General features: G+C 38.8%; 1 protein-coding gene across 1 annotated transcript in view; it reads right to left on the reverse strand.

The window, feature by feature from the left end:
* The window catches only part of MEGF8 (multiple EGF like domains 8), a 1779602-nt gene that overhangs the window by 696162 nt on the left and 1067575 nt on the right, over positions 1–15865 (reverse strand). The window contains exon 28 of the mRNA XM_044079419.1: positions 8917–9080. Coding sequence (XP_043935354.1) covers positions 8917–9080 — 164 coding nt within the window. The remainder of the gene's footprint in view (positions 1–8916; positions 9081–15865) is intronic.

A 15865-nucleotide genomic window follows, 5' to 3' on the forward strand; every position in this document is an offset into this window, starting at 1 on the left:
GTGTCAGTTTTCCCCCCAAGGGGGCTGCCAAGAGAGAGATGTAGTGGGAAGTCATTGGGTCTGTTTTTTATAAGGTTGAGGCCTGTCTTCCCCTTCTTTCTGGGTTAAAGCACCCCATTGTCGAGGCCTGTAAGTACCTTGTGGTTGACCTCTGCCTCTTGGACGTCTGTATCTGCCCCTTTGAGGTCTGTCTGAAACTGGAAAGGACCAATTCTTTGTTGGCCAATTTCTGCTAAATCGAGGAGGCTGAACCTGTAAGAAATCCTTCACTGTTTGCATACATTTTGCTTTATCCTCCATTTTCTTTAATACCTCTTCTGCCTTAACTCCAAATAAAACATCCTGCTGCAAGGGTGCATCCAATAATTTTACTTTAACATGATCTGGTAAGGTCTGTTCTTTTAACCAAGCATGTCGTCTAATGACGGACCCTGTAACTGCTGCTCTACAGGAGGCCTCTAAGGAATCAAAACCACATTGCAAAGTATGTTTTCCCACTTGTTCAGCTGCATGCAATAAATCCTGCATTTCCTTATAGTTAGGAAGATCTGAATTTGGAAGCATTTTTTGTTTCAACTGAGACATCAAATATTGCTGATATTTAAGCATGTGAAACTGGCAATTTAGTGCTATTTTTGCTAAAGTTGCAGATGTGTATACTTTCTTTCCCCATCTGTCTAATGCCCTGGAATCTCTGTCAGAGGGGACTGGATTTTTTGATGTAGAGGCCTTTACACCTTTGGGACCCTGGGAAATAGTTTCAGGGTCAGCAACAGGGCTTTTATAAAGGAATTTGTGAGAGTCAGGGACTCTGTAATATCTGTCTGGCTTAACTGGAGCTGGAGTTAAAGAATCAGGATTTAAGCTGGATTCAGCATACACATCATCCACAATATCTAACACTGGTGGAATAGCAAGGGGTCTGTGTTGAGGTAATAAAAGGAAATCTCTGAGCCTTTTCTTGGATTCTGAGTAATCCTGGCCCTCCCAATGGAAATGCTTCTGCATGGTATGTAAGGTTTCCCCAAAGGAGTAGTCCTCTGGTAGAGAGGCTGAAGGAATGGATTCCTCAGCATCAGAATTCTCATAAGGGGGTAAAGAGTATCCTTGGTCTGAGGATGAATCTGAGGAAATGGACACCTGGTTGGATGAGTCATAGTCTGCATCCTGTCTAGGCCTTTTATCAGGAGGAGGGTGGGACCCCCTGATCAGAGTAATCAGATCTTCGGCCATTTTGAGCATCTGTTTCTTAGGCATGGAGACCTGTCCTAGTGAATGCTGGAGTTGTTTCTTTGTTTTAGATTTAGCAGAAGATTTAATGGTTAACTGAGTAGGCCTGAAAACACCCTCTGAAGCTGCGGGTTGTCCAGCTACTCCAGAGCCCTCAGAAGGGTTAGTCTCGGTAGGTCTCAAGTCTGGAGAATCCGAAGGCCCAGCCATCTCCACGTGGGAGTCAGAGGCAGCCTGTGGTTCCAAAGAAGCGGTCGTCAGGGGCTGCGAAGGCACCCCGCTGAAAACCGGAGAACCGGCAACTGGCCTAGAAGAGGCTTCGTCATCAGTTTTGGGCCTCGGATGCCTGTCCTTGTTTTGGCGCTTTTTGTGTATTCCAGTTGTGGGTTGTTCCGACGGCATGGTGTAACCGAATTTTCTGCCAAAAAAATGTCGGGCAAAATCAAACCGACATTTAATAGTGCGCTTGTTAAACCTAGCACAAAGCCGACAACCAGTGACGTTGTGGTCTGGGCCTAGGCATGGGATACAACAGGAATGGAAATCCTTATGAGGTATTTGCTTCCCACAAGAAATACAATTATTAACTTTTACTGACATCAGTCTGAGGCAAGAAAAAGTTTCCCCAATGGGGTACTTAGCTTTGTAGAAGTCTTCGGTTCTGGATTCGGAATGAAAATCTCAGGAGTCGGCCAACCGGCACTTGCGAGCTGCTTTTGCATCGGGCACTGCGTGGCAAGAAAGACTGAAGAAAACGGTGTCGGCTGCATCTTATATACCCCTGGCACACTGACGTCAGGGAAAAAGCAACAGCAACCGACGCCGGACCAAGACTTTGGAACTCGGGCAGTCTGCGGGACCGCCTGACGGCAGGATAACCCAAGTGTGATGACTGCAGCAGTGTAACATGATGAACATCTGTGGTATTGTCCGTCCTTATTAATAGTTGTCCTAGATGTAGCAGATCCTTTAAAGCTGTCACGGCATTCTGTACAGCTAGCATCTCTTTTTGATTGATGTGAAGATGCAATTGTTCCTTGGGCCACGTGCCCTGAATGCATTTTCCTTCCATATGTGCACCCCAAGCATAATCCGAAGCATCTGTTGTTATTGTCTGCCTGGCTGTGGGTAAAGTGAAAGGCTGTCCCTTGTTGTGGTGACAAGCCTGGGCCCACCATGAAACTCCTGTTGTACGCAGGGAATTAAAGTAATGATTGTCTCCAGTCTGTGACAATGCTGAGTCCAAACACTTTTTAGATACCATTGTAGTTTCCTCATATGCAGTTTTGCATATGGAATTAGTAGAATGCAGGATGCCATGAAGCCCAGGGCCTGCATAATTTTTCTTGCAGGGAGCTGGGTTTTTGTTGCCATCATTTGAAAATAATGAGTCAGTTGCTTTTGTTTGTCTGGCGTGAGATAAGTCATCTGGGCAGTTGTATTTAAGCTTGTACCCAGGAATATTATCTCTTGTGAGGGCACTAGTTTTGATTTCTTTTCGTTTACTGTGTACACTAGGCAAATTAGCAATCTTTTTACAAATGCCAGATGCTTTAGAAGAATGTCCTTGCTCTCTGCTTGAATAACACAGTCGTCCAAGTATGGGTATATCTGAATTCCTTTTTGTCTGCAAAATGCAATTACTGGTGCCAGGCATTTTGTGAAGACCCTGGGCGCAGTAGATAAGCCAAAGGGCAGTGCAGAGAATTGGTAATGCATTGAGCCTGCTATGAATCAAAGGTACTTCTGCAAGATTGTCTGATTGGAACATGCAGGTATGTCTCCTTGAGGTCCAAAGTAACTAGCCAAGCCTTCTTGCCCAGCATGGGCAGAAGCTGAAGAAGTGTTAACATTTTGAATTTTGGAACATCCAGGAAAGTGTTTAGGATTGACAGGTCCAGTATTGGTCTCCAGGCTTTGTCCTTTCTTGGTACTAAGAAAAGTCTTGAGTAAAATCCTTGTCCCTGTTCTTGCTGTGGAACTTTTTGAAAAGCTCCCATGTCCATAAGAACAGCAATCTGTTTTTGTGCCTCTGCCCATTGGTTTTGTGGCAGGTCTGGCATACCTTTTGGTTTTGGAAGCGTGTGGAAGTGGAACCTGTAACCTGAGAAACAATATTCAGCACTCATTGGTCCTGGGTGATCATGTGCCAATTTTTTGAGAAAAGTGCTAGCTTTCCCCCTAGGGGAGCTGTTAAAAGGCAAGTGCTTGGCATTTGCAGAGGGAAGTCATTGGGACTGTTTCCTATAAGGTTATGATTTGTCTTCCCCTCCTTTGGGGGCTGAAGCACCCCATTGCTTAGGTCGGTCGGAGCCTTGGGGCTGAGATCTGCCTCTTGGCCTCTTTGTGGCCTGTCTGACACTGGAAAGGACCAAATTTTTGAAGGCCAGTTTCTGCTAAATCTAGGTGGTTGAACCTGTAAGAAATCTTTCACTGTCTGCATTGACTTTGCTTCATCCTCCATTTTCTTTAACACCTCTTCTGCCTTAACACCAAACAAAGTATCATGCTGTAATGGAGCATCCAATAGTTTTACTTTAACATAGTCAGGTAAACTTTGTTCTTTCAACCAAGCATGCCTACGAATAACAGAGCCTGTCACTGCGGCTCTTCAAGAAGCCTCTAAAGAATCAAAACCACATTGCAGAGTATGCTTTCCCACTCGTTCAACTGCATGCAATAAATCCTGCAATTCCTTACTGTCAGGACCTTCTGTATTTGAAACCATTTTCTGTTTTAACAATGACATGAGGTACTGTTGGTATTTAAGCACGAGAAACTGACAGTTTAAAGCTCTTACAGCTAAAGTTGCAGAAGTGTAAACCTTTTCCCCCCATCTGTCCAGAGCTCTGGAATCCCTATGAGGGGACAGGATTTTTAGCAGTGGAAGCCTTAACCCCTTTTGGACCCTGAGAAATTGTTTCTGGGTCTGTAGCAGGGTTTTTGTAAAGAAATTTATGAGATTCAGGGACTCTGTGGTACCTGTCTGGTTTGACTGGTGTAGGGGGTAAAGAATCAGGAGACATACTGGATTCAGAAAAAACATCAAGCACAGGGGGTATAGCCAGGGGCTGTGCTGGGGCAATAACAGGAAGTCTCTGTGCCTTTTCTTGGATTCTGAATAATCCTAGCTCTCCCAATGGAAATGATCCCTCATGGTGTGCAGGGTTTCCCCAAAAGAATAAACTTCAGGCGGAGAGGCAGAAGGTATGGACTCTTCTCCATCAGAGTCCTCATAAGGAGGGAGAGATTATCCCTGATCAGAAGAGGAGTCAGAGGAAATAGAAACCTGGTCAGAGGAATCATAATCAGTGTCTTGCCTAGGCCTTTTGTCAGGAGGGGGATGGGAACCCCTGATTAGAGTAAGTAGGTCTTCGGCCATTTTAAGCATCTGTTTCTTTGGCATGGATGACTGTTTTGGAGAATACTGTACTTGTTTCCTTGTCTTTAATGGTGTTTTTGATTTTGCCTTTGTTGCTGAAGAGGGCTTAATTGTAAGCTGTGAAGGTCTGAAAACACCCTCAGAAGCCAATGCCTGCTCAGCGGCTCTGGACCCATCTGAGGGAATAGTTTCCATAGGCCCAATACCTTGAGTTTCCACAGGCTGCGGTGTCTCCACATGGCTGTCAGTAGCGGGTGTCAGGGGCTGCGAAAGCGCCTCACTGAGAACCGGTGACTGGCCTAGAAGAGGCTTCGTCGTCGGTTTTGGACCTGGGATGACTGTCTTTTTCTTTGTCTTTGCATTTTTTATAGATTCCGGTCGTCGGTTGTTCCGACAGCATTATGTAATTAAATTTTCGGCCAAAATAAAGCAAAGCAAAATCAAACCGACGTTTAATAGTGCGTTTATTGAATCTAGCACAAAACTGACAACTAGCGACGTCGTGGTCAGGGCCTAGGCAAGGAATACAGTAAGAGTGAAAGTCCTTATGAGGTATTTGCTTCCCACAAGAAATACAATTATTAACTTTTACTGACATCAGTCTGGAGCAAGAAAAAGTTTCCCCAACGGGGTACTTAGCTTTACTGAAGACTTCGGTTCTGAAACTCAATTTTGAAAATCTCAGGAGTCAGCCGACCGGCACTTGCGAACTGCTTTTGCTTCGGGCACCGCGTGGCAAGAAAGACTGAAGAAAATGGAGTCGGTTGCAACTTTTATACCCCTGGCGCACTGACGTCAGGGAAGAGGCGACAGCAACCGACGCCGGACCAAGACTTTGGAACTCGGGTCAACTACGGGTCACCTGCCAGCAGTATAACCCAAGTGTAATGACTGCAACAGTGAAACACGATGAACATCTGCTAAATTCTTTTTGTTCAAGTTTAGTATTCCAGGGACCACCCCTAAGATCTTAAATTGCTACCTCCAAAATACTAAGCATTATAATATTTCAATTTTAAAACTGAATTGATTGAGCATGACTCATTCAGCCCTGGAAAACTAGTGGCATTTAGTTTCAATTGCCATTTCAATTCACTTTTGTCTAGATGTTCATTAATTTAAAAAAAAAAAAAAAAGCCCTGGGCATCCTTCAATATCTGTTCTATCACTACAGACCCAAACTTGTGTGTATTTTCCTGCAAGTCTGTTCAATGCATTAGTCATTTTGTTCTTTCTGATGTCCAGCATTCATCCAACTATCCCGGTCATTTTTGGGATGCCCAAGGTGCATAAGAAAGTCCTATCACCACCTTACAGATTGACTTTGTCAGCTAAATGTTCTAAAACATATCCTTTAGTGTTTTTTGTGGACAGAACACTGAAAGGAGCACTCTTATCTACATACTAAAAAACTCCTGGGATTTTCTCACGAAAGTTCAACCTCAGTTTTTTAAATAAACTGTAGTTTTTGAACTACAGACGTTACTAATTTATTTACTTGTATCCACTACAGCACTGGGTTACAATTGTTCTATCTATCCATATTGGAATTGACTGACTTGATTGGAGGTATGGTCAATTTTATTATGGAAGCTATGGACTTGATACTTTCTAACATCTTTTTTGAAGGAGAATTTTTTCATCATGTCAAGTGTGGGGCTATGGGTGCTAACTATGCACCCATATACGCAAATTTTGTAATGCATAGTTGGGAGAAAACATTTGTGTTCGGGACAGAACACCAGAAACACTGGCACATGTGTGTCTCGTTTTTGCATGATATATATATATATATATATATATATATATATATATATTTTTGGAATAACATGCATATCTCCCCTTCTGATTTTGTCACTTACATCAATAACACATCTTTTTTAAGATTCGCCAACACACATTTTATGGATAGTGTTGATTTAGATGTAGAATTATAATGGACATTTTGGGTCAAAAATGTTTAGGAAGCCTTCATTTTCTAATTGTTGTTTAGATTTCAGAAGTTGGCACCCCCATTTTTGTATAAAGAATATTTGTAAGGAACAACTTGTAAGAATGGCAAGGATGTGTTCTGATTTCAACACATTCTTGGCTGAAGTGGAACGGATACCTAAAATGTTTGTGGATATAAATTGTCCTTCCACTTTATTAGATGAAATTAAAAAATACATAGTGAAAGGACTAACTACAAACACCTCTTGGGTGTGATCCCAGTACTGAAACAAGAGAGGTGGCTACCAACAGGTTACCCAACAAGAATTTTACCAACTTTATGGTAGTGATACTTAACACTTGTTCTAATTTGATTTAGGGCAAAGTAGTTAACAACTGGAACACAAGTAAACTAAATGATGAGATTTCAAAGGTTCTGGGGAGTAACCAAACTTTGTTTTTAAAACAGGATTAAATTGGAAATATATTTAAGAACATTCCCCTCCAGGTAGAAATCCAAATAAGGGAGGTACACACAAATGTGGGCATGTAACCAATGCCCCTATGTGTTGGAACAAGAGTATATAGCTGAAACGATCCCATACAAAAGAAGTTATGGGAATTTTAACACCAAGGGGCTAGTATATATAGCTATCTATAAAACTTGTTCTAAATTTTATGTGGGTAAGACTGAAACACAATTTAGGAAGAGGATATACAAGCATGTGCACACAACTTCCAGACACAATTCATATAAAGCCCTCTATAAATACACCCTTAATTGCTTGACCCCTACGTTTGTGTTTGCTATGTTGGAGGTGGTAGCTCAAGACCTTAGGGGTGGACCCCTGGGATACCAAACTTGAACAAAAAATTAATTTTGCAATGACACATGGGGGCCACACATGGTTTGGGACTCAATGACTACATGTCCATTACCTTGATTCTTAAATTAAAGTCTAGCAACATTTAAATAATTTGGCCTTTTTCATCTTTTTGTGAATTTAGAGGTCTATCCACTCTGATTCCCTTTATGATTCTGCTAGGCACAGTGTGCTCTACATACATACATATATATATATATATATATACATATACACACATAAGCCGCGGTGGTACACCGGTAGCGTTGTTGCCTCACAGCAAGAGGGTTCTCCTGTTCGATTCTCGGCTGGAGTGCCTTCTGTGTGGAGTCTGCATGTCCTCCCCGCGGTCAAGTGGCCTCCGAAAGACATGCGTGAATGGGAGTGCCTTTGCTGAAGGTTGGGCATCGGGCTGACAACTCGGCACCATAAAAATCTACTGCCAATCACTAGCGGACTGGAGTTCCGCTGTGGCGACCCCTAACCGGGAAAAGCCGAAAAGACAAACATATACACACACAGACATACATACATATATATATTTATACACACACATACGTGTCTATGTGTGTGTGTATATAATATATATATATATATATATATATATATATATATATATATATATATATTTATATATAGACAGATATATATATATATATATATATATATATACACACGTATAGACAGATATACATATATATATATATATATATATATATATATATACACACACACACCACACGTGTGTGTATGTGTGTGTGTATATATATATATATATATATATATATATATATATATATACACACACACATACATACACACCCACACACGTGTGTGTGTGTGTGTGTGTGTGTGTATGTGTGTATATATATATATATATATATATATATATATATATATATATATATATATATGTGTGTGTGTGTGTGTGTGTGTAAACTGTTAAAGTCATAACATGCTTAATGATTTCTTTGTCTACACTGGATGTGGGTCAACATGTGACTGGTTTGAAAAGTTATTTAAACATATTATCTGTTGTTCAATATGGTTTTGAAGAAGTCTCGATTGTATGAAGGGCTGAAAGTGCTGAACCATATGTTTTTATAACCATAAGTTTTTATTTTTTTTTGCTCTTAACTAGAAGGTTTCAAATAGTTGGTTTTGGAGAAGAGACATGTTTGATTTTGAGAATGCTGTGTGACCCATTTTTAGTTTTTATTTGCATTTGATGTCCTTAGCTTTCGTATAGGTGAAGTCATTCACAGTACAGTGCTGCAGCAAGGTCTGTTGGTGTCCTTGGTAATGTCCCCATATGGTACCCTACTCTAGACTGGTTACCAAAAAGTCATGAGTTGTGGAAAAGTTATTAACAGCTGTTAAATGCCTGTTTGGTAATGCTTTAGAGAACTATCTGCACCTCTTCTATGCTGCTGATGTCACCCCCCAAAGAAAAGACTTGTACAACCAATACTTTCCATGTCTTTGCTTACTTAAATAATAAACACTTACCTTTCTTCCCTGGGAAGGGGCTAACAAGCTCCAGGTCAGGTTGGGGTAATGCAAGCTGTACAGCTCTGGGGAAGCAGACACTAATTCCACATGAAAACGATAGCCTCCAAAGACATACACAGCATCTGTCCCCTCATGATACACAGCTGAATGACCATACAGTCCTAAAATACAGAAAGAAAGGAAGGATCAAGGTGAATCTATGAAACATGCACATCAAGAGCTTCCAAGAAATGGCACAAAAAAGATGTCTACAACTACAGTTAACTAGCATTCTAAGGTAGAGAAACTAAAATATGCAAAGTGGCCTACACACATTGTTCTGTTTGCTACTTAATCTTTCTAGTTATGCCTCTCTGCATTTCTTTTCCAGTTTTTGCAATTAAGGTTAAAATTTACAGGAAAAAATGAAAGCACCACTGACCGCATTCACTTCTCTATATTATATAATGGACCATAAAATGCATAAAACTCAAATGAGGGGATCCTGGTTTCCAAAGACCAAAAGCATCACCCAAATGATGACATCCAAGATGGCTGCCCACTGTTCAACAGGTTAACTTCAGCTCTCCCAGTGTGAAAACAGAAACTGAGAAAAAGGAGAGCTATGAAACCTGTTTTTTGGGGGGTAACATTCATTTACTGACGAGTAAGTATACTGTTTGGATACCAGCACAGAAGAAATCTGGAAAACATGAAAGATCATCAACCAGAAAAGGTGAAGAGAAAACACTATATGGGAAGGATTCTGCAGCTGTTCAGCAAAAAGCAATTCAAGCTTTCAATTCTGGTTCAAGAGATGACTTCCAGTAGTTTGGAGCAAAAAATAAATCAAATGTACTCAGATGTGATAAAAATAAATTGCAACATTGAAGGAATATATCAACTCAAATAACAAAAGTCTGGAAAAAATAGAAGCTTTAACCTGGTTTTCAGATGAACTGATAAAACTGCAAAAATTTGAGTCTGAAATGAAGAAAATGTTGGCTGGGTATGAGGCTTCTCAAGAACGACTGTTTCAAAAAATAGAAGAATTAGAAGATAGAGGGTGCAGAAACAAGTGACATTTTCTGCTTTACCACAGAATCGGGAAGAAACACACTTTAATTTTATTAAAACACAAATAAGCAACAGGACTGGTGCTCCACAGAAGGATTTGTTAACGGAAAGGGTACTGTGCGTGCATGCTCCAAACCTGGCCATGAGAAAGCAGCCAAGACCTACATTAGTGAAGATGTAATTGTATTAGTAGAAAGCTGATTTTGACAAAACTGACAGAAAGACAAAGTATTAAAAATTGGAGACAAAAGAGTGTTTGTTGAAAATGATTATTCGAAAATACAGTCACCTATTAGACAAGCCCTGCTAAACACCAGTTTGTAGAACCACGGATACAGTACAGTACGGCCAGCACCAATAAAAGACGAACTTGCAAAGAAATAGACTTTGTAGCTTCAAAACCTTAACGCCAAATTTATTGGAAGTAAAAGAAGCGTTTTCACTGAAACCACAGCTTCAGCTTCATCAGAGATAACAAAAACCCGCCAAACCAGGTTTAAATACATACGTCATAGCTCATTCAAATACAGTCATTAAAGTGCCATACTCATTAAAACAAAGCAGTAAATGATGATGCTTACAAATACATTAAATCAAACTCCTAAACAAATTAAGAACTATTATTAATTTTAAAAACAAATTATTAAATTATTAAATAACACTATACAATTATTTCTCTTATGAATAGGTGCAGCCCTTCACAACCCATCTATTTTTCACATAAGAGATAATAAAAACCTCCTCATAAAATGTTAATTAAATATACGTATCATTATTAAATGCTTAGAATAAACCTAATATTATTAATTAACTTTAATGTCGTTCTGTCAGACTAAATTTGTTTAGACCTTAAAAAATGCAAAATTAAACTTACAAAGTTATTACAAAATCCAGAAAGAGTTAAGTACCCTTATAAATTCTTTGTTCAGGTCTTTTTCAGTAAAACATATCTGAACTGAATTTTACTAGTACTATCACTCAACAACATGAGGAAAGGTGATGGAAAAAATAATTTTTAAAACAACTACTACCATTTTACGGCAATTTCAATTATTAACACTATAACCTATAAAGGTGATGGCCTTATTTTATTCAAACAAAGGGTCAATAACCGATTCCAAGAACCACGTTTTGTGAAGTTATTTAGTTTTAACAAAAATAGTAATTATCATAAAGTACAAGCCCCTTACTTGAAAATTAACGTTTGTAACTTCTTAGTCTCAAAATACAGGCAATATTGCAATGCTCATTTAGGCCAGGATATGAGAAAGCATCAAGTCTCAGCTGCCATTCTAATTCTTTATTCTCAAGAATAAGGGATATTGGGCCACCTCTTCCAGTATTTAATATTTGGTCAATTGCAATAAATTCAAAACTATGCCCCGGATTTTTTGTAATATGTTTCGCTAGGGCGTTATCATTGTTTTGCTTCCTTATAGCATAGCCATGTTCGTAGACTCTATCCCTCAATTTTCTGTCGGATTTTCCTATATAAAATGCTGGACAACAGCTACACAAAGCCAGATAGATGATAGATCTTGACTCACAATTTAATTTATGGTTGATTCTAAATTGCCTCCCTCTAATGCAAAAGACACTAGTTGTTCTCACGAGGTGGCAATAATTACAATGTCCACACTGAAAAGATCCTTTCGTCTTGGTAGTTGAAGGGGGTGTACAGTACCTCTGTAATAAAACTTTCAGATTATTCCCTCTTCTATAAGTCACCCTTGGTTTATTTCCTAGCCTTTCTAGAAGTTGGTAGTTGTTGGTAATAAAATACCAATTCTTATATAAAATGAACTGTATGGACTTTGAGTCAGTGTTGAAAGTAGTGATAAAACTACATTCATATTTGTTACATATAGGATTCCGTTGCTCAGTTGTATTTATACCATTACTATGTATTATACTATTCATCCCTGTACCTAAATCTGACATTGAATTGACAAATAATGGTAATCCTTGTTTTTCAGGCAAAAGTGGGGGGTAAAATCCCAATGCCCTTTTACTATTTACCTCCTGGAATAATTCCTCAAACAGTTGTAACGGATAATCCCTATTAATGAACATACTTTTCAAGGAACCACATTCTTTCTGAAAAAGCAACTCAGTACTACATATCCTCGACGCTCGGATCAACTGACCCTTAATTATAGCTTTCTTTTGCCTATAAGGATGACAACTTTTAAAATGTAGTAGTGAGTTGCAGTAAGTAGGTTTTCTGTAGATCCTTGAAAAGTATTCACCTTTTATTGGATCCTTGCTCAATTTAATGTCCAAAAAATCAATTTCCTTCTCAGAAAATTTTGATGAAAACCTTAAAAAAGTTGTAGTATCATTAATCAAGGAAACAAACTTCATAGCGTCATCTTTGCCCCCCTCAAACAGAATAAAAATATCATCCAAATACCTAGTGTAAAATTTTACTTTTTCTTCCATTACAGGGTTGTCAAATATATTGTTCTTCTCCCAGTGTGCCATGAACAAGTTCGCCACACTGGCCCCACAAGGGGACCCCATTGCTACCCCTTGTTTCTGCAAAAAATATTTGCCATTAAAAGCAAAGTAGTTGGATGATAAAATTATATCCAATAACTGGGTGACTACATTAATTTCTTTTTTAGTGGCTTTGAATTCTGTTAATGTGAGGGAAATCCATTCAACTGCCTCTAGATGGGGTATAGATGTGTATAGGTCTACTACGTCTATAGTTAAGAAATTAACTGCGTTATTAAATTCCACATCTTTAATCTTTTCCAGGAAGGTCCAAGAATCCTTACAGATGTAAGGTGCTTCTTTGAGATATTTAGAAAGAATGACCTCTACTAATTGTGCACATGGGTATGTAAGGGACAAACGGCTGTCTATCAGTGCTCGAAAGGGAGGATTCCTTACATCTTTATGGATTTTGGGAATCCCAAAAATTACCGGTGTTTTTGGCATTTTGATATCTATATAATTGTAGGTATCTATGTCAATATCACCATTCAAAAACAGGTCTCTAAAATATCCCCTGTTCCTCATATGTGAAGTATTAACCTCGTTTAAAGACGAAGCCGAGTACGCCGGTCCTTCGAGTATGGTTTCCATGATATTGTCATAATGACACTTATCAAAAATTGTTACGCCGCCACCCTTATCTGGCTTTATGACCCTTACTGGTGCTTTACATAACATATCCAACTCCACCAGTTGTTCCTCAGAAGCATTCTTAAAGTTACCTTGCTTTCTGAAAGTATTCGATTTTAGATGCCTCAAATCCAATTCACATACTTTCTCAAAAAACAATAAACCATTATGCAAAGGTGGATTGTATGTGCTCGCAAGTTTAAGGCCTACCTCATTATTTATCTCCTGATTATTAAACAGTAGTTTTAAGTTTAACCTCCTTACAAAACATTTAAGGTCAATAATGGTCCTAACCAGATCACAACTTGAAGTAGGAACAAATGTATTACCATAAGCTAGTAATTCCACCAGACAGGGGTTAACCTGAAATGAAGAAAAATTATAAACTTTAAAATCACCTTTCTGGTTAAGCAAAATATTTAAATCATTTACTTCATTTGTAACAAATTCAGTCATTGGAGTCAATGTCTGTTGTTCCAATCCCTCTTCTGATTCTGTCGGGCTGTCCTTTGCCCTAAAAAATGGTCTGTATTGTCCATTACATTTTGTCTACCCCCTTTATTAGAGTTATTACTCCTGGTGTTGTATGTTTTCCTTCCATTTTTTTGTTCGGTTGCTCTACTTGCAAAATTATCATTAGAACTAGGACCTTCTGTACCTTGTGCGTCTCCTTCAGATATCGGGAGGTGGTCTTCATCATTTTCCCCCTCATTTAGGTGGTCAGTGTCTTGTCGGAAAGAGTTCACTTTCAACTTAGGATAAGCTGAGTTGTTAGTATAACTCAGCCTATCTCTACCTAGCTTCTTATTTTTAGTGGCCTTGAATTTTTCTATAACCCCATCAATACTTGTAAAAATTCTAGAATAATCAAATTTAAATCTTTCAAATTCAAGGTTTGTTTTAAGTTTCTCATCTAACATGTTCACTTCTTCCATCAGTTTAGTAATTTCCATGTTATAGAATTTAATAAGAAGCTCTAGCAGTTGGATCCCTTGATTGTCAAAAAGTTGTCCCAGTTCTTTGAGGAAATCATTGTTAGTGAACAAACTAGTTGGGCAGAAATTAGATCGCAAGCCCTTTGGAACCATTTTTTCTTTAATGCATTGGTGGAAATAAGCTACTTCAAGTTGTAGCTTTTTCAGTTTTAATAATTTAATATCAAAGTCTCTCAATAAGTTATTAATAGGAGTTTCACTTACTGCTTTTGTTCTGGTATTAATCGCTGCATTATCAATCTGGTTACCAAAAACCAGGTTGTCGGTGTTATGGATCCACAGCCCAAAATTCTGAACTCTCGTAGCCCCTGGAGGCATAGGCAAAGGGACCGAGTTATTTCTCTCAGTGAAAGTTGTTTGTAACCCGTTCCCAGCCAGTGTACCAGTTTGTGTGACCAAGGCACTTTCTTGATTGTGCCATCTCTGCCCTGCTGGAATGCTAATATCAGGGCTTTCAATTTCAAAGTTCGTCATGGTAAACGGGACTCCGGTAGAACCAGTTTTCGTTGTCGGGTTAGTACTGCTCGTCAAAACACCATTCGCCTTCGGTGCAGCCTTAATACATTGATCGAGAGCTTCAAGCTTATCAGTTATTTTGTCCATCCTTGTTGTTAAAGCCCTAATAAGGGCTGTTAAATCATTTTGTTCTTCGTTACTAATGTTGTTTCCAGTATTAAATAACGCTGGGCTTGCAAGACTAGGTGAACTGTCTTGCGACATACTAGTATAGACAACGACCAGACAAACAGTTGAAGAATAACAAAAATACAGTCACCTATTAGACAAGCCCTGCTAAACACCAGTTTGTAGAACCACGGATACAGTACAGTACGGCCAGCACCAATAAAAGACGAACTTGCAAAGAAATAGACTTTGTAGCTTCAAAACCTTAACGCCAAATTTATTGGAAGTAAAAGAAGCGTTTTCACTGAAACCACAGCTTCAGCTTCATCAGAGATAACAAAAACCCGCCAAACCAGGTTTAAATACATACGTCATAGCTCATTCAAATACAGTCATTAAAGTGCCATACTCATTAAAACAAAGCAGTAAATGATGATGCTTACAAATACATTAAATCAAACTCCTAAACAAATTAAGAACTATTATTAATTTTAAAAACAAATTATTAAATTATTAAATAACACTATACAATTATTTCTCTTATGAATAGGTGCAGCCCTTCACAACCCATCTATTTTTCACATAAGAGATAATAAAAACCTCCTCATAAAATGTTAATTAAATATACGTATCATTATTAAATGCTTAGAATGTACACCCCCTTCAACTACCAAGACGAAAGGATCTTTTCAGTGTGGACATTGTAATTATTGCCACCTCATGAGAACAACTAGTGTCTTTTGCATTAGAGGGAGGCAATTTAGAATCAACCATAAATTAAATTGTGAGTCAAGATCTATCATCTATCTGGCTTTGTGTAGCTGTTGTCCAGCATTCTATATAGGAAAATCCGACAGAAGATTTAGGGATAGAGTCTACGAACATGGCTATGCTATAAGGAAGCAAAACAATGATAACGCCCTAGCGAAACATATTACAAAAAATCCGGGGCATGGTTTTGAATTTATTGCAATTGACCAAATATTAAATACTGGAAGAGGTGGCCCAATATCCCTTATTCTTGAGAATAAAGAATTAGAATGGCAGCTGAGACTTGATGCTTTCTCATATCCTGGCCTAAATGAGCATTGCAATATTGCCTGTATTTTGAGACTAAGAAGTTACAAACGTTAATTTTC

The sequence above is a fragment of the Protopterus annectens genome, chromosome 8.part0, assembly GCF_019279795.1.
Source record: "Protopterus annectens isolate FY-2018-M chromosome 8.part0, PAN1.0, whole genome shotgun sequence".
In the NCBI taxonomy this organism is placed as follows: Eukaryota; Metazoa; Chordata; order Ceratodontiformes; family Protopteridae; genus Protopterus; species Protopterus annectens.